The 26,425-nt window shown below is 41.9% G+C and overlaps 1 protein-coding gene across 1 annotated transcript in view; it reads right to left on the reverse strand.

The window, feature by feature from the left end:
- The window catches only part of fry (FRY microtubule binding protein), a 51,525-nt gene that overhangs the window by 15,231 nt on the left and 9,869 nt on the right, over positions 1–26,425 (reverse strand). The window contains 38 exon segments of the mRNA XM_022738737.1: positions 114–217; positions 986–1,136; positions 2,315–2,388; positions 2,554–2,641; positions 2,770–2,938; positions 3,087–3,233; positions 3,330–3,580; positions 4,000–4,171; positions 4,328–4,427; positions 4,712–4,866; positions 5,082–5,192; positions 5,304–5,464; positions 5,708–5,880; positions 6,019–6,110; positions 6,574–6,631; positions 7,486–7,610; positions 8,104–8,293; positions 8,430–8,689; positions 8,814–8,900; positions 9,178–9,342; positions 9,546–9,692; positions 10,158–10,284; positions 10,439–10,546; positions 10,866–10,998; positions 11,086–11,257; positions 12,062–12,148; positions 12,711–12,819; positions 13,027–13,130; positions 13,634–13,735; positions 15,784–15,882; positions 16,174–16,266; positions 16,616–16,784; positions 18,264–18,344; positions 18,516–18,595; positions 19,132–19,222; positions 19,750–19,889; positions 20,046–20,099; positions 21,653–21,846. Of these exon segments, the coding sequence (XP_022594458.1) occupies positions 114–217; positions 986–1,136; positions 2,315–2,388; positions 2,554–2,641; positions 2,770–2,938; positions 3,087–3,233; positions 3,330–3,580; positions 4,000–4,171; positions 4,328–4,427; positions 4,712–4,866; positions 5,082–5,192; positions 5,304–5,464; positions 5,708–5,880; positions 6,019–6,110; positions 6,574–6,631; positions 7,486–7,610; positions 8,104–8,293; positions 8,430–8,689; positions 8,814–8,900; positions 9,178–9,342; positions 9,546–9,692; positions 10,158–10,284; positions 10,439–10,546; positions 10,866–10,998; positions 11,086–11,257; positions 12,062–12,148; positions 12,711–12,819; positions 13,027–13,130; positions 13,634–13,735; positions 15,784–15,882; positions 16,174–16,266; positions 16,616–16,784; positions 18,264–18,344; positions 18,516–18,595; positions 19,132–19,222; positions 19,750–19,889; positions 20,046–20,099; positions 21,653–21,846 (4,923 nt within the window).

The following is a 26,425-nucleotide window of genomic DNA, read 5'->3' on the forward strand; positions in this document are numbered from 1 at the left end:
GCTAAAGCGTGTGTGTGTGTGTGTGTGTGTGCGTGTGTGTGTGTGTGTGTGTGTGTGTGTGTGTGTGTGTGTGTGTGTGTGTGTGCGTGTGTGTGTGTGTTGTGTATGCCTACCCAAGAACAGGGCATGTAGTAGCAGGGGCAGGTGTAAAGCCCAGTCTTCTCTCACGCTGTGGTCCACCACCATTTCAGTCATGAAGATCACTGCGATGTTACACCTGAGGACCAGAAACACACACAGATCTAGTGAGAGCACAATAAAATCAACTATATTTGCTCCTTCCATGGGCTGTGGGGTGGTGCATCGGTCCATCCTTCAAAGCTTGGGTTTATGCCCATGTGACATCAATCAGCCTCCATGCAGCTTCTTGGAGCAATGACTTGTCTGTCACTGATTCTGTTCTCTTTTACTTCAGTATAAAGTATTAATCAGAAACAAACTCCCTCCTTCAGCCAATTCAATATAGAGAAAAATCATAAAGACAAGTACATTCAGGAGAAAACCTGGATCTTATTGGTTTTACCAGCTCTGTGTGAGCAATTGAGGCAACTGACAATTAAGTGATAGATTGCACAAAAACACCCTCCATCTTAGAAACGAATGGCAATTAACATGACAACCTGCTCCCCTCTAATGTATGCATCATGAATCTAACCTGAATCTCATTTAATTAATGATTTTTGAGGTGTCAAGAGAGGAGGAAGTGATAAATGAGTAAATCCCCTCTAATATTCATTCTCTACATAGCAGAGGCGGAGCGAGCTGGCTGGGTTTCATTCTGTGCTGGAGTTTATCAGACCATCTGTGAGGAGGTGTGACTACTCTTTGTGAGAGAATACCTCACTTTGCTGACTCTGCTGATCTGCAGCTGATAGTAACATCACTGGTCTAAATATGAGCCTGTTTTCTGTGTGCTGCTTTTGTGGTTGTTTCAGAGAACACTGTCTGTACGGTGTGTATTCATGTTAGGTTTGTTTGTGTATACCTATGCAGCGGTCCTCTTGGTGTGATGGTTTCTGGGAGGTAGTCAACCAGAGGAGCCCAGCAGCCTCCGTTAACGGGCATGGGTAACGGCTGAGGACGGTTGGTCTCCAGAACACTCAGTAGCCAACCAGCATACGGTGGGAGTGGGTCACCTACAAAAACATTTCGTCAATAAAAAATATATAACTTATATCACATACACATGGGGCATGCGCTTTAATGATACCTGTTCAAAATACACTGACCTTAGACTGTCAAGCACAAGCTTGTCACAGCAGTGACAAACAGCTCAAGTTACAGGTTACTTATACACCACAACAAAAAAGCACATTCAAACTAAATGTGACTAAATTGGGACTAAACAGTGGCATAAAACTTCACCAGCAACTTTATAAAATGTTAATTTCATGTTTTTACAGTTTGGTTTTTGTTTGGATTAAACATACAAGACATAATATATATAGAGGTGCTGATAGGTGGATTTTGTTATCCTTGGAGAAAGCCAGGCTGTTTCCCCTTGTTTCCAGTATTGATGCTAAGCTAAATTAGCTGCAGGGTTCCACTAGCCTCATTCTTAGCAGACAGAGATCATCTAGTTTTACATTACTTTTGGCAAGAAAGTGAATAAGCGTATTTCCCAATATGTTCAACTTTTCTTTGTAAAGGACAAAATAAAGTAAACACAACTCCTGCAGCAAACAGCAGAAAACACAAATTTTAAGCACTGTTCATTTCTATTTCATGAATTTAGATCACAAAAAAAACCCAGTAATGCCCAAACCTTTACATACAACTGAGGCAGTTGGGTGAGGCACACTTTTTAAAGTTCTTGATAACATTAAACAGAACCTAGCTGCCATGGTTTAGAAACTTATCCAACCTTGTACTTGGCTGGTTACAGCCCTGCTTAGTCACATGAGGACTACAGCAGCAGACTCATACCTGGAAGCTTCCCAACACAGATGCTCGCTGAAGATAGACTAAGTATTATCACTGTGGTCGACCTAGTATTTGTGTCATAGGGCGCGTGGTGGGACTTGGCCAAGTCTTGAGCTAGTTTACACTTAAGTACAATCCCTGTCAGTCGCATCATAAAAGCTGTCAATCTGTCCATTTACAGTATGTAGGTATGGAGGAGATTAGTGACAATAAAAATAAGCATCTTAGGCTGAAGTGGGGAACATTACTGACTGACAGGAAGAATCCATATCCTGAAGCTCTCTCTAAATAACAGACAGCTGTGAGTCCCCTTGGGCTGCGTGTGTGAGGACACATTGTACAAGTCCAGCAGGTTCGTACATTCATTCTCATGAGAACCAAGACGACTTACTCTTCTCGTCCTCGTAGGATCCCCCAGAGCTGTTGCTGTAGCGAGACTCCAGTCTGTTGTGAGCCCTGGCCCTACTGTGATAACATGAATGACATCAACAGTGAAATTCGGAGTTTACAGAATTACACAGTGTACAGTTTTATTCCAAAAATCTACCGTAATATGATGCTGGCCTATTTATATCTGCTTGCAATAAAATTAATGTCAGTACAAGTTTACAAAAATGTATCAATACTAACCGCTCTTCCTCTCTGACCAGCTTGTTCTCATCTGTGTCCGGCAGGTTCTCCTGACCGGCCACCACAGTGTTACTGCTGGAGGTGGTGCCTACACACAAGAGACATTAAAGATCATCTTCAGAAATACAGAACTGTCACATCTGTCACATAAAAAGCTGCGAGGTTATAAGGGAGGTCAGTGTAGAGATGAAAAAAAGAGGACAGGAACTTTCTCACCTGTCTGTGAGGTGGAGGCTTTGTTGCTGGCAGCGAAACGATAGAAGGGGGGGTTGTCACAGTGCAAGACCACTGGGTTGACGGGGTCAGTCTGTTGCAGCTCAAACAGGAGCTCCTCCATAGTCTGGATCGTGTTGTTGCGACACAAGTAAATCACCACCTTCTTGATCTAAAATAGATACAAATATACAGCATTGATTGGTTTTCCTCATATTTATCTTGACGTATTTGTTATCATAAAATGTAATACCCCCATTATCTTTGTATCAGTCATTAACGTTTCATTATATTTTACCAATAAATCACTAGAAACTTACATAAGGCAACAGTGTGGTATCACTGCTGACTCCGCACAAGCTTATAAGGAACTGCAGGGTGATCCGTAAGTTGTTGCTCCACCTCTCGTTGGACACCAGAGCGTTCCAGGCGTTCTCGATCTCAGGGCCGGGAACCTCGTCTCCATACTGATGATGTAAAGAGAAAAAAAATCCAGTTGAAGGGCAGGAGATGCCACTGGGGAAAGAGTCATTTCACAAACAAGCACAAAAAGGGCTTCCCACCTTAGCAGTCATGAACATGAGGTTGTTGAGCACCAGCGAGGTCGCCTGCAGGGATCCCCAGCCGTTACCCCTCAGACTAGGGGACATGCCCTGTCCCTGACCGCGAGGTTCTTCCTCTGGTGTGCAGGGGCTCGAGGCAGGGGGTAGGAGCCCCGTGTCCACTAGCTCGATGTTACTAAGCCAGGGTAGCAGGTAGGATAGCATTATCTGTCTGCCGTTGGGGTGGGTGGTGGGGAAACGCTGGCTCACCTCTGCGCAGGTGAAAAGAATAGTCAAGAGGAATGAATGTTTAAAGGGCCGTGAGGAAACTGAGCATTCTGTACATGTGTTCAAGAACAGGAGAAACACACTGGGAACCAATTTAACATTTGTCTCAGGGAGAATACTGAAAGTGCAGGTTCAACGATTCAGCACATCTGACCATAATATCACAATAGAGCAACATTTTGGGAGCTTCTCTGTTTCCTTAATTTGGTATGCAGTGTTTGCTGTTGAAACATGATAGTGAAGGGTGACACAAAGGGTTGGGGAGTTTTTATTTACTCCTGCAATTAGGATATAAATATAATAGGATTCTAGCCTTGGCCCTGTACCCCAGTATCTTGTGCTTTGTGACACAAAAGTATTCCACTGTGTAACCTGTGCGAATTTTTCTCATCAAAATATTTACCTGAGAAAAGAGGCAGAGTGAGCTCTGGGTACATGCTGGCCAGCTGGATGGAGAGCTGAGACAGGTTGACGCTGTAGAGGGGAGGCAGGGGGCCGTGTGTTCCATACAAAATATTACCAGGCTTCTGCTCCACCATCCGCTTCGAGTACGCACACAGCTTCGACTCCAGCACCTGCAGACATGCCATTTATTTAACAGTCAAAATGCATTGACAAGTATTGGGTTTTTCTCCTTTGTTCTCCTTCCCACCCCTTCATGTGGAATTAATAAATCTGTAATATTGGATCTGTGTCTTTGTCTTTTGTGTGCTGGTTGTGTGTGAATGTACCTGCATCAGCTGCATGGATATCTCATATATTTCTCTGCTGGTGTCTGAGGCTTTGAACAGCACCAGGTTGAGCAAGGTCACTAGGTCACATGGGTAATTCCTGGAGAAATAAGGGAAATGGTCATTTGTTGCTGGTTAAAATGAAAACAGTGTGGACAACAGGGTGAAGATTATGTGCTTTTTAATATGTACATTGTATATATTACATTGTATGATCTAGTTGATTAAATTGTAGTTCAGATAATAACACCATAAGACTAATAAAACTAGACAAAGTAATAAAGTGTGTATTATTTAAAGAAACTGGTGGAGCTGGTAGGTTTTCAGTGTCTTGAAAGTGAAAACATCAGCAGGGCAGATTGTAACCAATGCATGATTCCCTACCTGTTACCGCAGACAGTGGCGATGGCCTTGAAGCAGCCACATGCCAGCTGGTAAGATCCAGTGAAGCAACGGTCCACGGCCCAGTTGAACAGGTTAATTTGGTCTGGGTTCAGTTCTAAGAGCAGAATCACCACCTCACAGCCCAGACGATGCACCTATGGCAAACATGTCATCATGTAACGGGACTAATCCACAGATAGGAACTAGCTCAAAATAAGCAACAGTGTACATCAAAACTGACATTTGAATAATAACTTCCTGCTAAAGTGCTACATTTTAATTAAATCAATTTATCAGGAGAAAGAAAACATAATAGAAAAGCTGCTGTGCAACAAGTTAGAGGCAACAGTAGATCAAAACGTGGACATACCCGTAGGTCGTGGCACGCCAAGATGTTGTCAAGCCATTTGTAGAGATATCCGTCAGTAGAGAGACCCACATTGTCAAACACTGGGCCGCAACACAGAACTGCTGACATAGCCTAGGTAAGAAAAGGTGAGTTGAATTAAAGTTTTTTGTAAAACACAATGAAAAGAAAAACAGTGACAGATAACTCCTGCTGTGTGGTGGTTTGGGTTTGGGTGTCACTTACCTTGAGAGCACAGTACTGGTAGCGAGTGATCTGGTGGTTGCGGTCACTGTAACGATCGAGGGGAGTGAACATGACACTGAAGGGTCCAGCCCACTGGCTGAAGAGGATGAAGAGATGATGTCTCAGAGACTGCTGAGGGAAGAGGAAGCGCCTGTGGTGGACTGCACAGATGGTGAGTGTGGGAGAAAGAGAGCCAGGGAGGGTCAACTAGGGGACAGACTTTTATAGAAATCTAAATTTACATTCTTAATCTATGAGCATTTGTACTGTCTGGCATTTAAATTTGTTTGTGGCTGCAGAACACCACTAAAGTCAAGATGACTGAATTTACTACTCCTGAAGTATAAATGTACAGTGTTATGATATACAGTATAATACCATAAAAGAGGAATAAAATGATTTACCGGGAACACACTGAATGAGATTGGCCACCATCCCGCTGAAATGGGCTCTGATGTCTTTCAGCACGTCCAGCTCCTTCTCGTTCTCAGCCTCCAGAAGCATCCGGGTTAGATCCACATACTCAAGGAACAAGGCACCCAGTGCCAGGGAATCACGCTCCAGTGCTCCATTGGTGCTGTAGAGGAGGAGAAGGAAATCTAATTATGGTAACCATAGAGATCTTCCACGCTACACAGGGAATGTTACACGTGTATATTGGCAGGTAAAAACATGAATTATTACGGTTAAGTTGCATAGGCCTTTGGTGTGCTACCTGTCACTGATGACTCCTGCATTGGCCAACAGCTCAAAGATCCTGAGCAGCTGCAGTCTGAGAAGATCCCTCCTCTCTCTGCGCTTCTTGTTCTGAAAGCACAGACAGGTTTTCAGTTTACTATACTGCATACTAGGGAGCCTGATCAACACTCAGTGAACACAACATCAAGTCCTTTTACAAACAATCTTATTTCTGCATCTGAAATAATAATAATAATAAAATATATATATATATAGGTTAAAATAAACGTTGTGTTGTTCGTACTGGGGGAATTGTTTTATGCAAGAAAAAGTAACTTAACTTTACATTAGCAGATAAATAATCCATAATCCATGAATCCATTTTCATAAATAATAAATGATTTACTTATGGAAAACATCTCTAATAGCTATAAGTCTACATTACAGATATACTATAATATACCCTTAATAACTGATACTTCACCTGAAAAATATTCTATTTCCTGTCCTAGATCAATAAAGTCAATGTGTTTCTGTGTGTGTGTGTGTGTGTGTGTGTGTGTGTGTGTGTGTGTGTGTGTGTGTGTGTTACCTCAGGCCTGCGTTCCAGTGCTTCTTTCATCAATGGATGGAGTTCTTCAACTAGCTCCCTGCAGACACAGGATCAGAGGGGAGCAAAAATCAACTGATTGCCTCACTGCCCTGCTGCTAAATAAAACGGATCAAATCTTCCATCCATGGACATAAAGGACGGTCTGATTTAAGGGAACAGTGTGGTTTGTAACAGATATCCATCTTGTGCAAACCTAAATGTCACATGGTCTAAAAACCACTAATCTTCAACCACAGTAACGTTAGAAAAAATCTGTCTGGGGAGAACTAAATCCCTCTGATAACAATGAGCGCCCTTTTGAAAAACATTTCAGGTTAAAAATAGATGATCTCTTTCAAAATGAAATACCTCCTTCACAATGGAACCACTGTATTTTGAAAAAAAAAAGTGATACGTCTCTGTCCTTCTAATAATTCCCTTGTAGATCAGTGCTGGATTTTTTTTTCTCTGAATGTCACGGAGGTATGCAGCTCATCTCAGTTATGAAGAGAATGTACAGACGGATGGGATTAAGTAATAGATGAAGGCATTGTAAAACTGACTAATGAATCATGTCTTTCTTATGTAAAATATAAAGACTTTCATTCCAGCACATCATCCATTTTCTGTTGTAATCTAAAATCTATCCAATGTATGTGCTTGCTCTTTGTCAAAGCAAAAGCTCACACCACAGAAGAAGAGGCCTGGGTCACACAGCAATAGAAAACAACTGTTTTATGATTCTTGAACAGTCATCTGAGCGTTAAATCAGAAATCAGTTTTCCCAATAAACAAATCATTTGAAATATTTTGTATGTAAAAACAGAATTTACCACCTGTCTAACATGTCAGATGCAAGTTGCGTGTGTGCTCTTGTAGGTGTGTATTTATGCATGTTGCTGGATCCAGTACCTGAAGACCAGAGCGTTTGTGCATCCGAAGCCCAGCACCAGAGACTCTGTGATCTCCAGACTCTCAGCTCTCATCAGCGGCACGAGCTGTTTTAAAAGCCAGGCTACTGAAGGAGTGCCGATCACCTGAGCAACAGAAAGAAAATACACAAACATAGATCAGGATGACACATATTCATACTGTAATTGTGAACGTCAAGTTTTAAATTAAATCTAAAATTTATCAAAATTTATAAACATCTATATGAATCTACATAAATAGGATTAATGGTGATAAATATGATTAAAAAACACTCTTAGTGCTTTGGGTGAGAGCAACAATAGATTCAATATTTTCCCTTAGAGCTGAAACGAGGATGTTTCTCTTCTCTGTTGCTCTGTCTCTGTTTTTTATCATTATAGACTGAATATTTTTGGATATTGGACAGCTGTTTGGAATTGTGATGGACATCTTTCACAATTTTATTTGACATTTCAGAGAAAATCAAAGGCTATCTGTCAGATTACAAAGCTTTTCAGGGCCTGGAAATGACTAAATAATCCAAAAAATATCTAGACTTTCCACATTCACTAAGAACCCTGGTTATCTTCTTTTTTTTTCCCCAGCACAATCGCATACCTTGTTGTCGTAGGTGACGCTGCCGTCGGGCGTGGTGGCTGTAATCTCTGGTGTGGAAGCCCTGAGATGGCCGGGAGACATGATGCTCGGCTTAGCCACACCTAGACACAGGATCAGGTAGTTACGCCACAGTGAGATGTAGCTGTCACTGGAGCCTGCCGTGCTGGTCTTCTTAGCGTTCACTGGGCTGCTGTGGAAAGAGGTGAAAAAGCAGAGTAGGTAGGTGGTCAGATATCTTAACACATATCATTTGTTGTATGATAAGTGATCGTTCTGTGGCCACAAATGTCTGAGAAGTCCAATGTAATTAATGTGTGTTCTTGTACTTGGGGTCAACCAGTGGCAGTAGCAGCTGTAGACGTGTGAAAGCGTAGGGCCAGGCGTATCCCAGGGCGATGGGGCAGTGTTTGGGCAGGTGCTCCTGTCGCAAGAAGATGTGCAAACAGAGCACCCACGGGTCCTTCAGGCACTGGGCAAAGATCCAGACGTGGCTCGGGCTCTTCACGTCATAGGAACTGCTCACCAGTCGAGCCGTCCACTCCACCAGCCACTGGAGGTCGACGTGGTGGCTGAGAGGCAGGGTGGACTGAAGGAGTGGAAGGGGGGGGATTTAAGGATAATACATCACAGCAAAAGCAGTAATTTGGAAGATTGTGATATAAATAATTGATCTAATGCTACTAATACACTCGAATCATAAATATACTCACCGAGTCAGAGACAGCCACATGAACAAAGCTGTCCATCACAGCTGGGCTCAGCTGATCCATGACCTCTATCATGGGTTTGTCATCATCCTGGAGGGGTCGACATTTATAGAATCAGCTATTTGCGTCATACAATGTGAGAGGATTCACAGGCTGCATGTGCTACAACTCTAATCACACCTACAGTCAGATGGCTCTCCCTCAGTCCAGCTATTTCCATGTCCTGTGTCTTTGTTGAGCGACAATTTGCCACCAGCTGTCTTTTACGTTTGTCATTGAACTGTATATTTATCTGTTTTTCCAGTCACTAACGATCTATACAGGTGTCTATCTAGTGAGAGAGGATGGTCAGTTTCCTGTACTGTACCTCAGCATGTCCCAGAGCTGTGAAGAGGCAACGTATTTCTCTTAACACACCGACCGCCAGCTTCCTCGTGCTGATCTGACATGAGCAGAGGAGCAGCAGAGCCAGGCCCTCAACCGCATGTAGCACTGAGCAGTGAGGGCTTCGCTCTGGCAGTCTGGGGCTGGCCTGATGGAGAGGGAACACAAAGAGGCAGAAGAGGTTAGTAAGAGTAACAAGTACTACTTTAAGTCACTTTGTCTGACCAGTAATTTGAATGGCTTGATACATCATCGGACCAAGGTAGAAGAGGAAAGAAATGAAAACAACCAGTGATTTCTGAGATTTTGGTTGTGATGAGTTAACAAAAAGTTGGCAGAAGTGTGCCTGACACCGAGTTAAACTCAGCTCTGCTCTGTACAAACCTCAACTCCACCTCGTATCTTCCCCTGGAGCTGCAGAGCTAACCTCCACTGTGTGAGCAGCTGGAGGAGGAGCTTCACAGACGCATCCTGCAGACCCTGATGCGTGTCTTGGACCTGGAATAGTTAGTAGAGGGACATGGTTAGAAGGCTTGTCAGTGTCAATATTTTAGGCATATGCTGTGAATTCAGAAAGGATAATGCTCTTTGAAACGCTCCAGTTGTGTTTTTCCTGCTCCTTCTGATTGGCCTCTGGTGGCACAGAAGATAATTTTGCAAGGCTGAGCCACAACAACCTACTTAGATAATAAACCATGAAGAGATAACCAGGGGCAATGTTTTATGGGTTTCGGTTTAACACAATTAAGACGCACATTTAAAAAAAGACAGAAAAGTGTTGTTGCAGCAACCAACTTTGAGAGAGACCACTTTTTATTTCAATGTTGATCCACAATATGACCTGGATTTTAGACATTTAGGCTTTTGTGATCCTGAATTTATTATTTATCATTACGAGTCACTCTGTAAATGGTAAAAAGACCAACTACGATAGGGATAGGATACTGTCAAGCTCAGCTATACCTCGCGCAGAAGGAAATGTGTGTAACCAAACAGGACGTCTTCCCTCCAGTCTGAGAAATCCAGTAACAGGCTCTGCAGGGAGTTCTGGGAAATAAGCCGAAGCTCATCGTCCATGTGCACTGTAAGTCTGAGGGATAAATGACAACACATCAACAGAGCGGAATAAAGAAGATCATGCTGGCGAAATGAGAAATGAAATCAATTGATGAAGTTGTATGGATCTAAAACGACTGGTGATGACAAACCATTTAAAAACCCAGATTGTTGTGTCTCTAACTCACCGTGACAGCAGGTCAATGAGCTCAGGTTTGGACATGCCATCAGGAAGGATGCGAGGAATGGCAGCCACACATGTCCTGAACAGGTCGATTTTAGGTTTCCTCTCACCACTGTCAAAGATGGAGGGAGATATTAAACAACATGTATTCATAAAAAAGACCTGTTTCTACTTTTCCAAACTTAAAATACAGATGAGTCATGTTTGCAAAAGCTCACAAAGGATGAATTATAACCATGAAAAACAATATTTATTATCATTTGTCAGGCAAAAGCTCAGACAGTAGAACTGTCTAATATAAATAAAAATTCATGTTGACATTTCTGTGTTTCATTTTTAAAACAGGCTTTAATTGTTGAATCAAAAAGAATAACTCTCAGCACTAAAAGGCAGAAAAAAAACTGTTCAGTTGCCCCACTGCAGTTACATACGTGATCATGTCCTCTGGTTCTTTGTTGAGCATCTGCACGCTGGTGAGCATCATGCACCGTCCCACCTCCTTGTCCAAGTGTCTGAGGATGTTATCCAGAGCCTTTCGCACCTGGGAGTAGTACAGGGACATGCCTGGAGGGGAACAGAGATACAAAGAACATGGAGTTAAAGGCTGCAGCTGAATTACACCAGCTTGAATGCCTACAGACACAGACAGACCTATTAGCTTGGCTTCCTCTTCAGTGAGCGTCTTGCTGAGATAAGTTTTCTTCTTCTTCAGAGAGTTTCCAGAAGGTAGAGTGGCTCCTGTGTTGGGCATAGGAGGCTCTCCGTCTTTCTGTTGCAGAGCGTCTGCTATCACCAGGAACGCCCGCAGACCTATGTTCATCCGCTGGAACACAGATAAAAGCTCAGTCAGCATCCTTACTACATGGCAGAAAGTCAGTGTTTTTATCAAGCGCAATGGCGAGAATCGAGCGGGATTCGAGTGGACGCACATCGTACGCTGGAAGACACAACAGAATCGCTGTAAAAATAAATGTTTATCTGGGATGATTATCTGCAAAACATTCAATAATTCAGTGCTGCTCAATAAAAGCATTTGTTTTTCTAATTAGATACTGATCCTAAAGTGTCTGTAATTTAACTTACTACAATACATGTATATAATTCATTATTCATATACGTTTTACTGTAATTGTGAAATCTGAATTATTCAAAAGACACCACATCTGTGAAATTAAAGTCTTTACTGCAGTTACTGTGTCTTTACTCCACCAATCATGACAGTAAAAAAAAGGAAAAAAAATAAATCTTCCTCCACTGATTTTCATTTTCAAACTTGAAGTCTTCAAACCAAAATTACGCTGACTCAAGTCACATCAGATTTCAGATCTGTTAAGAAAGTGGCGTTCTCCTTTAAGCTGCTGAGATATTCATGGTTTGTTTCTGTTCATATTACACACTGGTATATGATCACCGCCTACAGCTGCGGTGGTGGTTATTCACTCTGGAGGCGCCTTCAATCCCAAAGCTTCGACGGAGAGCATACTGTTACCTCCCCGTTTGACTGAAAACGAAAACCGACTTGACTACAAATAACAAAAACTAGAACGCTCACCCTAACGTGGCCCCGGGGACGCACTGTTGATTGAGTGCACATGATTGAATGTCTGTGTCTGCTTTCATTTTTTACCTCTGGGTTGAGACTGAAGGCTTTGGCAGGTTTCCCAACACTCAGCAGGTCAAATATGATCTCCTTCATGGCGAAATCCAGTCTCTCCTGAACAGAGGGTCAACCATACCGGTGTTAGAGGATTTCAGAGTTAATGCGGTGTGACTATCTGGTGTCACCCATGGGACATGTTTAATACGTAACTGATTATATTAATAAATCATGAATTAAATAAAAAAGACAAAACAAGAGATGTAAGATCTTATTGGTTTTATCTACATTTAAGTCATGAAAACATAAACTGGTGTTCCACTCTGTAGCTAAATGATAAATATGCTGTTTGGTGACAGTAGAGTCTACAAAGGCTTGAAGAGCCATGAATGAACCTCAGCCTCTCACACTGTAGGTGAACCGCTTCATTAGATTAAGTGTATTCAATTTTGATAATGGATTCTGGTGAAATGTGAAAAATGTCTGATGCCCTACATTCTTGGTAATTCTGTATTATCAATTTTTTTTTAAAGCTTTTGATCAGTTTCTACAACTGTGTAAATAAAGAATGTTGTTTTTTCCCCAGTGATATCACTCATGTCCTTTGACCTAAAGCAGAGAGAACCAACCTACATCATGAAAGTCTGTACGTCAGAGTGTGTGCATGTGTTATACACACCTGAGCAATAAACTGGATAATCTTGACAAAAATATTAAGGGGCATGTCTCTGGGCACAACGCTGCGGCTCCCTTTGGGGAACAGAGTGGAGGTGATGGACGTCAGACGACTGAGGGAAGAAGGAGAGACAAGGCAGAGGAAAAATCATTTCCACATCACTTTTAAGAAGAAAGCATCATTTTCTGTCTCAGTATCATTTATTCATGGTAATTGTAACAAGCTATTGTTGCATATTGTTGGTAAAAACACAAACAACAAGTCTCAAACTACACCTCACATTTTAATGGTGAGGAATATAACCACGTGTGGCCGTTACCTCTGTGTTCCAGTGTTGCTCTCGCACTTTATTCGTATCATGTAGACCCACAGCAGGCGGTAGAGAGATTCCAGAGCCACACGTGCCATCTTGGGGTCTTTATTCTGCATTAACACGTGCAGACAAAAATAAGTTGTGTTTCATCAAGTGAAGAAATTTCACATACCTCCACTGAAAAACAGGAGTTTCCTCTGAGTCAAATAAGAAATGCAGTAATACCCTGGCAGGCATTCCTCACATACCGTACCTTCTATTCACGTCATAATTCACTGTATTCAGTACATACACTGCTCTCTCTGCATTTACAGTGTGATCATGAATCAAGCGTGTACAGAAGTCTTTATGATCTCCCATCAGTCACATTGTTCTTAACCTGCAATGTTTCCCTTGAGGCAATACATACTGATGGTTGATTGTTGTAGTTGGAGAGGTATTAGATAATGCTGGCGCAGCAGTTTGTCCAGGGTTGTGTGCATGTACTGTTTATCACTTTGTCAAAGTCAGGGCTGAAATTTATTGCACAGACTGTATAGTTGTTGTGATCTATACAAATAACCCCTACTACGATAACTCTTGCACTTGCAGTGGTATGGACAGAAATGCTGACCTTGAGGTTGGACAGGCAGTTGTTGAGGAAAATGTGCCAGCGGCTGAGGAAGAACTGTTTCTGACTGACACACAGCAGGCAGGTCACCAGGGGATACAGAGCCTGGTGAGGGGAGAGAAGACAGAGGGGAGATATGTGCATCAGGCATTTCAGATGATAAGTAGTAAAGTACCAGGGTATCCAGTTCATCAGTTGGTGAAAGGATTCAGACTGTTTTCCTCACCAGTTTCCTCCATTAACTATACACCTTATTACTTTCTTTCGGGGTTACCAGCTCTGTAGACATGCAACCTTTCAATGAAGTAAAGTCTGAGAGTCACTTATTCAATCTTAAATCTAATTTCTAAACTCTTCCTTCATCTTTTAATAACAATGGGCAATTACATTATTTGGATTAAGCTTGACAGTTTTTTCACAGTCATGTTCCCCTTGTTTCAGGCCTTATAAATCCCCAATTAACCTATTTTTATTTAATCATCTATGTGTCCCTCACTGGAATTAGATCAGTTTAACAAAATAAAACACTTCTTTCTCTGTGCTTTATCTTGCCAGTAGCTTTCATGAGAACAATAGTTGCGTCTGACGTTAAGTTCATTTAAATTGTGAGCAGATTTTTTTCCCCCCTTCATTTCTTGGACAAAAGTAAAACAACAACAGTTCGAAAAATGTCATTACAAGTTCATTGAGGAGACCCACATATTAAACATTTCAACATGAAGTTCACTTTCAGGAATGTGAACTAACTGTCTAGTCTGTTCAATCATGTGGCAAGGGCATGAAAGTCTGCATGCAGATCATTCTTAAACACGGATGCCTTGCTAATGGTCAGTGTGAGCCCAGGTACACCCTTGTCATGAACGGTTTTTAGAAATGCTAGGTTTGACAAGCGTATCATTTACCTGTCACTCCTTATCAAAGTCGGTATTTGTTATCTGTCTTTTTCCCATTTCAGCTTCTCTTCTCTCTCTCTCTCTCAGGTGCTCAGAATGTAAAAGAATAACAATTACGGGAATGCACCAGATAACTCTCATTCCTAACATGTCTGTCCATTCAGCTCTGACATGGCAGGTTATTGTTTGTTTGTGTGCATGCCTGTGCACTTTAAGAGCAGTATGTATGCAAAGTGGTGGGTCAAGTCTTGAATGCATGGGCTGCTTGAAGTATTTTGAGAATCTAAGGGAGGAAAGCGTGCATACAGGCTGAGTGAGATGTCTGCAGCCCTGAGGACACAGCAGGATGAACCCGTGAACATATCCCAAATGGCACATCAACAGCAAAGTCTGATGTCTTGTGTTGTTATCAAATTAGTCTATGAAAGAGGCTGTGGAATACAACCCAAAGGTGGGGTAAAACTGGCTTCTTGCTGGGAGCGGGTGGTGGCCATTGCTGCGTGACAAGAGCTTCAGCCATCGTTGTCTTTATAATACAAGAGGTTATAATATGGCCTCTGACCAGCGCTATGTCTTCAGGGCAGATTACGCTTCAGTAAGTCCATATTGGAAAGTGACCAGCCGGGGCTAGCTGGTTAGCATGCTAACTTCAAAAAGAAAAAACGTGATAGAGACATTGTTAGTTAATATTGGCGTTGGTTTTTTCACCACTGTAAACAGCTGTTGGTGAGTAAAGGAATCAAGTTTGATGCTGAACTCGCAACGTTTCTTCTAAACTGGTTAGTAAACAGCTCTTAATGCTAATGCTAGCTATGTAGCAATAACAAAACTTACAAACAGCTCCTTTAATTGGAAGGATTAATTAGGAAACATCTTGTTTCTAGGAAAATTTGATAAACCTATGTCACAAATTGTTGCCTGTTCATATTAAGGGTTAAAACCTTTAGGGAATGGCGAAGGGAATTTCCATTGCAGTCCTGACAATTAAACAGAGTAGTTTTATTGTTTTCGTAAGGATGATGTACTGCATCTAATTTGCTGACTGCCCTGCTTCCATGCTGTGAGCAAATACTGCCCATCTGGCACCGCTTCAAAAACTAGGCTGTGTGCTTGCATACTGCACTCCTGTCTCCTTCCTATGGAGCGATAAAAGCCCACATGTTGGAGGGGTTACAGTAAGTGCTTTCACCAATTGTTGGTAATGGAGAGGAAATGAAGAGAGATAAGCAGTGATGACACAGAATATGGGGAGAAACTTACCAGAGAGTGTTTCTTCCTGGAGGACAGGTCCAGTGTGGTATCATACAAACTCTCTACGAAGTTTCGTAGACACGGCACGTTCACCTCATTCTTCACAGTCTGGAGGAAAACAAATACTGCAGAAGTTACATCCATACACATTTTCCTTTAGAAACCTGCATTTGTTTGTCTTTTTTCTACTTCACTGAATGCAGACAGACAAGACAATTAAATCATTTTCAATATAGATATAACACAATGTATTTAGCGCAGCAGACATACATGTACAGCAGAAACACAGACAGACTTTTTATTTAAAAGACAAACAATAATAATAAAATCTGACTCTGGCTTAAAACTAATCCAAAAAAGCAAAGGTGCATTTTGAGCAGCAAGATGACATGCACTTACAGCAGCCACAGGTACAAGTATCTCAACAAAGAGTCCAGCTAATGAGTGTTTAATGTCTTTGTCCTTCACTTCCAGGAAATACTGTGCACACTCCTACAGACGGAAAAAGAGACAAGAGTCAGAGACAGCGAGAGGAAACAATATATGTGCATGATAATTCTGTGAATGCAAAGTCACTGGCTCAAATGTTCTCACAACTGCAATTACCATCCAAGGGCTAATAAACAAAGCACTTAGCCCCTAATTGCTTTAGTGGAACTTCTCAGTAGCCAACAGGACAGCTCTATAGTAGCACTAAACTGCTTCCAGACATGAAATGTATGCAGAGAAAGAGTACGTCCGTCCTGTCAATACTCCCTGAGATTCCTAAACCAGAGCCTCTTTACAATTTGTTGACATGTAAATAAAAGGTGTGGCACCAAGTGGTTTCAGCGCAGTCTACCTGCATGAACTGGAAGGAGGCTTCAAAGTCTTCCACCGGGTACATTTTGATGCGGAAGAACTTGAGTCCCATGATGAGGCTGATGGTGGACTGGATGACGTAAGGGCTCTGCTCCTTCTGTCTCAGCTCCTTCAGCTCGGAGATGAACTTCTTCCTCACTGCTGGGAACCTGTGGAGAAAATGGTGGCCAGATGTGAACGGTTAATGTTGCCATATCCAGGTCTCAGCTGAGTGGTTAGTGTAATTACAACAAAAAATGTTTTGTTTTTTCATGTTTGGTAATATTGCGTACTATTACTCCTCTGTGCACCTGTTTTTTTTTTTTTTGTTGCATGTGCACATTGGTGTGTGTACAACAGTGCTCTCCAATCCTATATTTAGAATGGCATCTGGAGGGGTGATGTGGTGGGAATGTGTGTGTGTGTGTGTGTGTGTGTGTGTGTTCGCGCGTGTGTGTGTATGTGTGTGTACTTGTGTTTTTTTGCACATGCTTTTGCGTGCTTCACAGTAGGGGTTGCCACAGCAGTTAAGTAAGCTGTACAGTCATCAGCCTTCTGTTAAGTACTGAGGGTTTAAACAAGATGCACATGAACATTGTGATCCATAAACCGAGCTGGAGAAACACACAGATATGTCAGGAATAAAGTATGTGTTCAGATTGTCCATGAGTGCACTCAAGGTTTTCATAGCCATGAGTGTAAATAATACACTACAAAAAAATAACATAGAAAAAGCTGTTAGAAATCAACCAATAAGCTTAATCAAGTGGAAAACCCATCATCTACACAGAAGACAGTTTACATTTGCTAAACTGGATGTACAAGTATTGACTTTGATCCCTTATTGGACCGATCAGTGTGTCAAACGATGTGATGGTTCAGCTCATGTGTGTGTGTGTGTGTGTGTGTGTGTGTGTGTGTGTGACAGTAGCAAGTGAGCTGCCCTGTGAACCCATGCCTCCTCCATCACAGTAATGACCTCTTGGAAAATGGGAACAGCGCTCATCTCTCATCACACACAACATTACACACACACACACACACACACACACACACACACACACACACACACACACACACAGAGTACCATCATCTGGAGCGTCATTATCCTCAGTTGCCATCGCGCGCACACACCACACCACACACACACACACAGACATATGTATTTACCAACACACAGCCAGACTACTAGCCCACAAACCACACACAGCATTTGTAATTGGTGTTCCTACTGGAAATGGGGTGAAGAGGAGGACAGGTAGCTACTGTAACTACACATTCAGTTTTCCACTCTGACAATTCAGCCCACGGCTGCAACATGACCTGGATTACAAATTCTGCCTTTACAGACAGGAAAGACACAAAAATTTATTCTGAACTGTAAAAATAAAGAAAGAAATTGAGCTGCCTCGTGAGTCGCGGCACAAAAATAAGGGCAATAGCTTTGAGATATTTAATCAACTTGGATGATGCAAAGATTTTTTTTCACTTCTGTGGGTATGTGGCAAATTGGAGATTAGCGCAACAAATTTACATATAATCCACAATATAACATAATGTCAACAGATGCAATTAACTTACTGTGCACTACACTAACAAACATGCAGTGTAAACATGAATTTGCGCAATTAGTGGAAGATCTACAGTACCTGGACTGAGCTACAACTCCCACTACCTCAGCGTAGAGGTCAGCCACTATGTGCATGTTGCCTGTGTTGGGTCCCAGATACCTAAGAGGTAAACACAAACATCAATAACCACCATGTATCATGCTGTGGATGTCACAACTGCATGTCAATATGTTGCAGCTGGTCCAAAAGTGAAGACAGCAACACACTGAAACTCTAAAACTGTGATTCATCCAGTGCGCTGTCTGTGTTTTTAAATGTTATCATTCTTACCCTTCCTTGTATTTGAAGTGCTTGAAGGCCAGGTTAATAACTTCTTGGATGAGTCCATCCAAAAGAGGATGCAGGGGGATCTGGATGGACAGAAAAAGTGACTTTATTAATATCATAATTATTATTATTATTTATTACCTTATTAGTCACATTATTTTCAATTCAGTCTGTCAAATGATGGTTATGAACATATAAAAAATGCATCCAAATAAAACGTCCTATTTCCCTTCTATTCTGCTCTCAACTGGGGCGTTTGGTGTGCATTATATTTTCTACAATCATGACTTTATCAAAAATATGCAAATGTATTAATGCAGCTTCACTTTCCTACTTACACATGAGTGGAGTGGGAAATACTGCATCTGGAGAACTGATGTCAAGTAAGTTGTTAATCAAAGAAGAGCATGTTAAATTTTTGTAATTTGTTTCCTGTGGTTGTTTTACAGTATTACATTATGCAGGCAGCTGTAATAACGGATTAGAACAACGGGAAACTGGAGTGACTGGAATACTGAGGACAGACTCCTTTATAGGTTAAACCCACTTATGCTAATAAGTTTGATGAGACATGCAGCATTTGGACATACAGCACAGCTTAGTGCAGACTGAGACTCACCTGCTTTAAAACTTCTATGAGCACTAGAGAAAAGATGAAGTCTATTGCCAAGTCTCTCCTCTCCAGTAAGTAGTCCTTCTGTTGCTCATCACTGACACAAACAGACAGAGACAAACAGAGACATTATTCGTCACAGTCACTGTAATAGTGTTGATCCTGTCTGTGCAAACTCCTGTCCTTGCCTATGTTCCCGGCACGCGAACATGTCACACGTGAAAATCTGCTTTTATTGAATTTCCACTAATATATTAAATGTAGGCACCATCTGGTCTATCATGTAACTGTGTGTGCTGTATGTGTTGTTTGTTTGAGATTTGGGAACAAGCTTCTGCAAAGTGGACAACACCTTCAGCTCTTCATTAGTAGCACCTGTGTTTTCAATGGTAGTATAGTTTGTTTTTACGGCTGCTTGTGTGGCACATTAGAGTTTATTGTTTTACAGTTTCCTTCTCACTGGTTTTCATGGCCCTCATTACATTACTGAGTAAAAGAGGCATATGCCTAAGATTTGTACGAGCATGTGACTACTTAGTCTTCCAAATCTATTCCAGCTCCTCAGGTAGGTGAAGAAAAGAGCTCTACAACCGGGTGTGTGAGCTGTTTGTGTGTTTCTCTCACTTTTTTGACTTGGTGTTGGCCCTGGGTCGATACTCGTGGGACTCGTCTTCCAGGCCGTTCTGCCTCTTGTACCAGTCAAACAGAGTCCTCAGGATCGACGGCAGGCAGTACTCTGCTAGAGAACTCATACTGCTGATCAACTGCACAGACGGAAGGAGGAAGAGCAAAGAGAGAAGAGAAAGGGAGAGGTTAATCCCATCCCCAAAATAAGAGCACGTTTATGGCTGGATTTGTTTGACAGAGGAGAAAAGGGGGCAGCACGTATTTGCATATGTGTCGATGTCAGGTGTGCAGACCTGATCGAACTGTGGGTCCTCTCCTCTCTGCAGAGATTTGTTAAGTGGCTTCTCCTGCGAGATGAGACAGGGGAGAAACATTCATGTCAGAAGAGACGAGTGCAGGGAAACAAACAAACCAATCTTCCAAACTTTCTGTCATTCCTTTAGATGTTTTACATGGTGATGTTTTTGCGTGCCTCAAAGCCGTTGCAATCAAAACACAAGACTGCTCGGCTGTCGGCGCTGTTTGGAGTTGTTAAAACTGTCTGTATCTGCCCAGACTTCAACCGGTATACCGTGTAAATAGTGAAGATTTTAAACCTATGCTGGTGTTGCACTTTCAGCAAAATGAAAAAAAATGCCTGAAACAAAAATGTAACTTTGAAGTTTGAAGCCCGGATCTGATTTCTTCGCTTAGATTAGATTAGACTAGACTAGGTTCTTAGGAACTAATCTTGTTATGTTCCTTTCATGAAACATACCAGGCCTAAGTGCCATGAAACATACAAAGGCCAAACCTCTTAATATCAATTTAGTATTTTAGATTGTGCTCTGACATTTTGATTTATATGGAGAGCCTAATATGCCCAAACTAAACCCCTGGCTCAAAGGAAGCAGTTTCTGGCATACTCACTGTCAGTGAGTCAAAAATGAAATATGCGAGACTTTATGGTTATGTTACAGAACGTCACACATATTTGGTGAGTCCTGCAAGCAGAAAAAAAATGCAACCAGTCAAGTTGCTGGAGATATGGTCAGAATCTCTCCCTCTGACTGAAGTGTTTTTTCCACAACGTTCTGACGTCCCAGGGAAGTTGACATTTGATATGAAATGTCAAATTCTAATCAGCTCATCCCTGAGTCCAAGTGGATGTTTGTGTTAAATGTTATGAAATTCCCTCCAGGTCTCCCTGAGATATATAATGTTCACAAGAATGGGACACACATGAGGTCACAGTCACCTTGACCTTTGACCTTTGACCACCAAAATCTAATCAGTACATCCTTGAGTCCAAGTGCGTTCCTGAGATATACTGTTCACGAGAATGGGACGTCCATACATACGTCCAATATGTAGGTGAGTCCGAACAGACAACCCGAAAACATAATGCCTGTCACCGACGTAGAAGCATAAAAATGTTTGCGATGTAACAAACATTTTTGTAGCTGTAGCTGCTCCACAAGTGTATCAGAGTTTAGACAGAAAATTTTACAAAAAAAAAAACTATACATACAGTAGCATTGTGAATCACCGACAAAGGCCTTGATAGATTTAGTCCTTCTGTGTGGAATCTGCATATTTTACTCTCACTCTTGTGCTCGATTGTTTGGCCTCTGGCCTTTTGTCTCGTGCATGCTGGAATATGCTCTATCCCACAGATACAGAAAATACATAGAACCTGTTCTTATTTAACAAACAATAAGCCAGGAAGCTTAGTATACACTATTTAAGAGAAAGGCACACCGCACTTCCTTTGCATAAAAAAATGAGTAAACAAATACTGTCATAGAAAGCCACTCTGAACAACGTTATCAGATAAAATGACGAGGATGTTGTAACCTGAGAGAGATGGCATGAGAAGTAAGGACAAAACAATGTGACAAATCGATGCAAAGTCACTCACCAGTGGTTCGGCCATGATGATGCGAATCTTGCGTTCGGAGAGCAAGGTGAAGTTGGCAAACAGGCTTTTTAGGACGAATTCGCCCGGCTTACTCTCAGGGTCCACGTTGACAGGCGCCATGACGACAGGACCCTTCCTCTCTCCCAAGGTTCCACTGACTGGCGGGAGAGGTGGCTTCAGTCCCACTGGAGAGGCTGGGGAGAGTTAACACAGATCAGTCAGTCTAAAGTCTGATATAATGGGTGCTAACTCAGACATTGACGGGAGCATACATGTATTACTCCAACCCCCTGCCTGTCTGATATGCACCTATTACGCTAGTTACTATGACGAAACAGAATTTGCACGTCAGAATCATTTCATTTCTTTCCGTAAAGTTAAAACTCCTCAGCCGTGACTAATTTATGCTGAGTCATTGTCCAGATTTGACTAGGCAGACTTTCCAGGCACACATGCACACACGCACACACACTTTACTCTGCACTGATTACATCATTAGGAAAACTGGGCAATATTAATTCTCGCAAGATTTAATGATAAACAAAGCAGAGGAAGACAGACAGGGAGTGGCTGGAGTCCCTGGAAACGGTATGAGTGAGAGACAGACAACAAGACAGGGGGGCATTTCCTGTCACGCGCCTCTAAGAATATTCTCAAGTCATTCCCTTAAAATATAGCCGACTCATCACATTTCCTCAGCGTCAGTGACTCTGCATTATAAGAGCTTAAGCTAGACTTTGCAGAAAAACATAAGCAAGTTGCACCTATTGCTACAAACAGTGAATCATAACCAGAGTAATTTACAAAACACACACCTTCACACACAAAGTAGAGGAGAGTATTAACAACGGCTGCAACAACAGCCAGCAAGGGAGGAGAACAAGGTGCAGAATTTGAGGATAATTTAATGTTTTTCTTGGTTTCAACCAAATTGTTTTATTAACCACATTTTTCATTGTTTGTGTTTTGAGTGGATGAAAGTGTGCGGAGGTTATACAGCATATCTGAAAGGTGAAAGTTTCACAGTAAGATTTTTTTTTTTTACCTTTTCCACAAAGTGAAACAAAGCGATAATTTACCGGTGGCATTTCCCAGAAGTGACAAGTGAGTGCGAGCTAACAACTCCGTCAGATCTAACTGACCTTTTATGACCATGTGACCTGACCTCACTGGGGGAGGCGAGATGTACACAAGATACTAATTCCCAGGCAGGACAGCACAGCAACTTGTTTGTGTGAAACCTAAGCACTCACACAATGCAAACATGCGTGGACACGAACACACACGCCTTGCACGCTTACCAAGGCCCTTGATGAAGCTGATGACACTTGCCCTGCTCCATTTAGTTGGCATTTCCATGGTTCAGACGGATAAAGAGACACGGATACAGTTGGTAAAGGTGGGCAAAATGGGAGGAACTGATGGGATGGAGGAGGAATCGGAGGGCAGGAGATTGAGTAGTTTACAGGGTGTAAAATAAGCCCCCCATGATTAACAAATAAAAGGGATTCCTTGCAGGAGATTAGATGCACAGGAGTCTGTCTTTATTATCCAACTACTCCACCATGACAGTAACTACAGGTTTAGGTACTAGGCAGGTTTAACCAAAGCTAAAGGTGTGAAGCTCCATCCTTCAGAATATGATAGACAGGTAAAGTGACAGATGTGTACCAGAGGCAAGAAACAAAACTCTCATGACCGCATCCCGCATTCAAATCCAACTGAAACAGGAAGATCTGCTGTATCCACAGGCTGCACGAGCCATAGCCAGAGTGAAACCTCCCAAGTGAAGACGACTTTGACGCCTCAGAGCTGCGGGTGTTGCAATCACAGAGGAAGAGATGGTGTCAAAGTGTCTTCTCAAAATAACAGAAGAGGCACCCAACTTATTCCGTTGTGAGTGAATTCTACCAACTTGGATCGAGAAATATTCCACCGTGCTGCTCCAGCAGAGGCTTGGCTAGATCAGAGGTTGTGTAGGGCCCCATGCTTGTGAGCTATATGAGCCTACATACCAACTATCAGTTTTCTACTTCAGCTTCTGCTGCACCTCCGGCCTGCCGTCACTTCTCTGTACGACGGCTCCCGTGACCTTGGAATCCTCGAAGCCCATTGGAAAGTTGTAGTGAAATGAAGTGCTTCTTTAAGAGTGGTTTTGTGGCTGTCCTTTAGTAGTCAGTAGGAGTTAAGTAAAGTCTGCTCCTTGTGGAGATCTGACCAGAAGAGTTGGGTTGGAATTTCAACACTGCCCCGAGAGAGAGGCGAGGGGAGGAGGGAGGAGCTATATATAGACTACTGGCGGTCACTCTCTTACATACCCACCACTCCCACTGACCCCTACTCATACACAAGTGCACACACATGCAAATAGAGATACATTCACAGGGGCATAAACACACACGGAGAAACACGCACACATACACATGTGCACTACAGTTGTCCAGGGCAAGGGTGATATATTAGGAAAGCTAAGTAATGTGGTTACACTACAAAGCAAATGGCACTAATCTAATTCAGTGAATTCAAGGTTGACTCTAAATAGAGATAATCCATTGCAGCGTCTCAGTGACATGAATTTAAGGTGTGTGTGAATGTATACATATGTGTGTGTGTGTGTGTGTCTTATGTATGTCGGTGGGGAAAAGAGATGAGAGTAGGAAGACGTCACCATGTTCGACAGAGTGTCAATATAGCGTGCCAGAGCAGTTCCCGGGACCCTCGGTGGCATTTGCATGACTCGGCATTTTAAGAGATGAATCAGCAGAAATCTGTCACGTCTGATCAATACAAGTCTACTTTGGTTTACAGCTCACCGTATATCCTGGAAGAGTTATTGAACATACTGCATGAGCAAGACTGAGATGAAGAAAGAAAGAAGAAAGAAAATATGTCGAGGAAGAGACAAATATGCCAAAGAGACAGATGAGAAAGAAGCAGCTAGACAGAGGACATAGGGAGGATGAGAGCAGTTACAAAAATTTATCAAATAACTAATTGATTAATTAGTCAATTGACAGAAATTTATCAGCAACTATCTTGGTAATCAAATAATTGTTTTTAAGGGAAAATAAAAAAAGATTGCCTTTTTCCAGTTTCTCAAATGTGAGGAATGGATGCTTTTCTTTGTCATACATGACTGCAAACTGGATATCTTTGGGTTCTGGACGACATCATTTTGGGCTGTGTGAAACTGTAACTGCCATTTTTCACTTTTAAAATGCCGGTTACAATCAACAGATTCACTGATAATGAAATGATCTTTCATTTCAGGTCTAGCAGAGGGATTCAAATTTATCTTCATCCTTCGCATCATACAAGCAGACAATAACACTTAAGTGATGAATCATAAGAGTGATACCTCACATGTACACATCCTCACACTAGCAGCTATCAAATAAGAGTTGTCATAACTAATCCTGCACTGCTTGTACACTTTGTTGGCTAAGTGGATTGCAATGAGTCACTTTTAAAAGCACGAACACACATTACCACAAACGGCCCTCGACAAGACCTAGCAGAACCAAACCTGCATGTTTTCAGAGGAAGCAGCTGACGAGCTGCTATTGTGAGCATTTTCATTTTCGTACCAACTGTTGGTTACACTTTAACTAGCTATTTACCTCAGCATGTACCTGTGTCCGTTTGTTTATTTGTCAACAGGTTTACACATTAAGTCCTGAACTGATTTAAACCAAAGTTTACAGAGGGATGGGGCTTGGGGTCAGAAGCAGGAAATTTTTATCACTTTTCTTAACATAGCGAGGCATTTTTCAACACTTTCATCAATTTCTCAGGAAATAATGTATGGATCCTGATGTAAAAACATTAGATATATTTATGAGGTTGAGATGTATGACTTTGTACAATTTGGTGCGGATCCAGATAATAATCCAAATCTGACAGAAATGTGTAGGATTGTTTGGTCTTGGCAGAGCTATGTGCTCTACTGAGTGCCATTCTACTCACATATAAGAACAGTTGAAGAGACATACATACTACTGAAAAGTAAAGATTATGTTTCTCAACAATCATCAAAAATAAAGGCATCCACTACTCATGTTCTTACACACATTACAATGTAAACAAACCCTTTAGAGGATCAGAAAATAATTTAACTTAGATTTGATAGTGGGGTGACCTTTTTGTTTACATTTGGATTCAGTATTGTTCTTTTGTCCATCAATACCATGTAATAATGAAAACTAAAAAAATCCTGTCTGTGTTAAAATCTGAGCTTGTTTCAACTGTGTGTGTTGATGTAGTGGATATAGGTCTACACATGATTATTTCAGTTAGGCTGGTATGAGATTGAGCAACTTCAACTTGATGAGGTCAGCTATTTATCTAGTGATTTCACTCGATAAGTGGTTGAGACACAGACCTAACTTGGACCTACCAGAGCTGTTTCTTGGCGTTCTAGCCTCCTGGCTGCCATCATTATCATGACCTTGGAGCAGACATGCCCTCACATGACTGGATTTAGTCCTATAGCTAAAACAAGCTGGAGCTTAGATGAGGAAAACACACACACACACACACACACACACACCAACTCATCATGGCCTCTGTGATTTTATTTTTCTTATTACATCATCATAAATGGCAGAGGGGGAACCATCAACACATACCTTGAAATTTCGCTGTAACCAGCGTAACCCCTGCTGACAGTAGCCTTCACCACACACCTAATATATGAGCTCAACCCAGCTCCCCTGCTAACCACATACACACACACACACACACACACACACACACACACACACGCCAGAATGA

Source organism: Seriola dumerili, unplaced genomic scaffold (genome assembly GCF_002260705.1).
Source record: "Seriola dumerili isolate Sdu_G_001 unplaced genomic scaffold, Sdu_1.0 BDQW01000040.1, whole genome shotgun sequence".
NCBI lineage: Eukaryota > Metazoa > Chordata > Actinopteri > Carangiformes > Carangidae > Seriola > Seriola dumerili.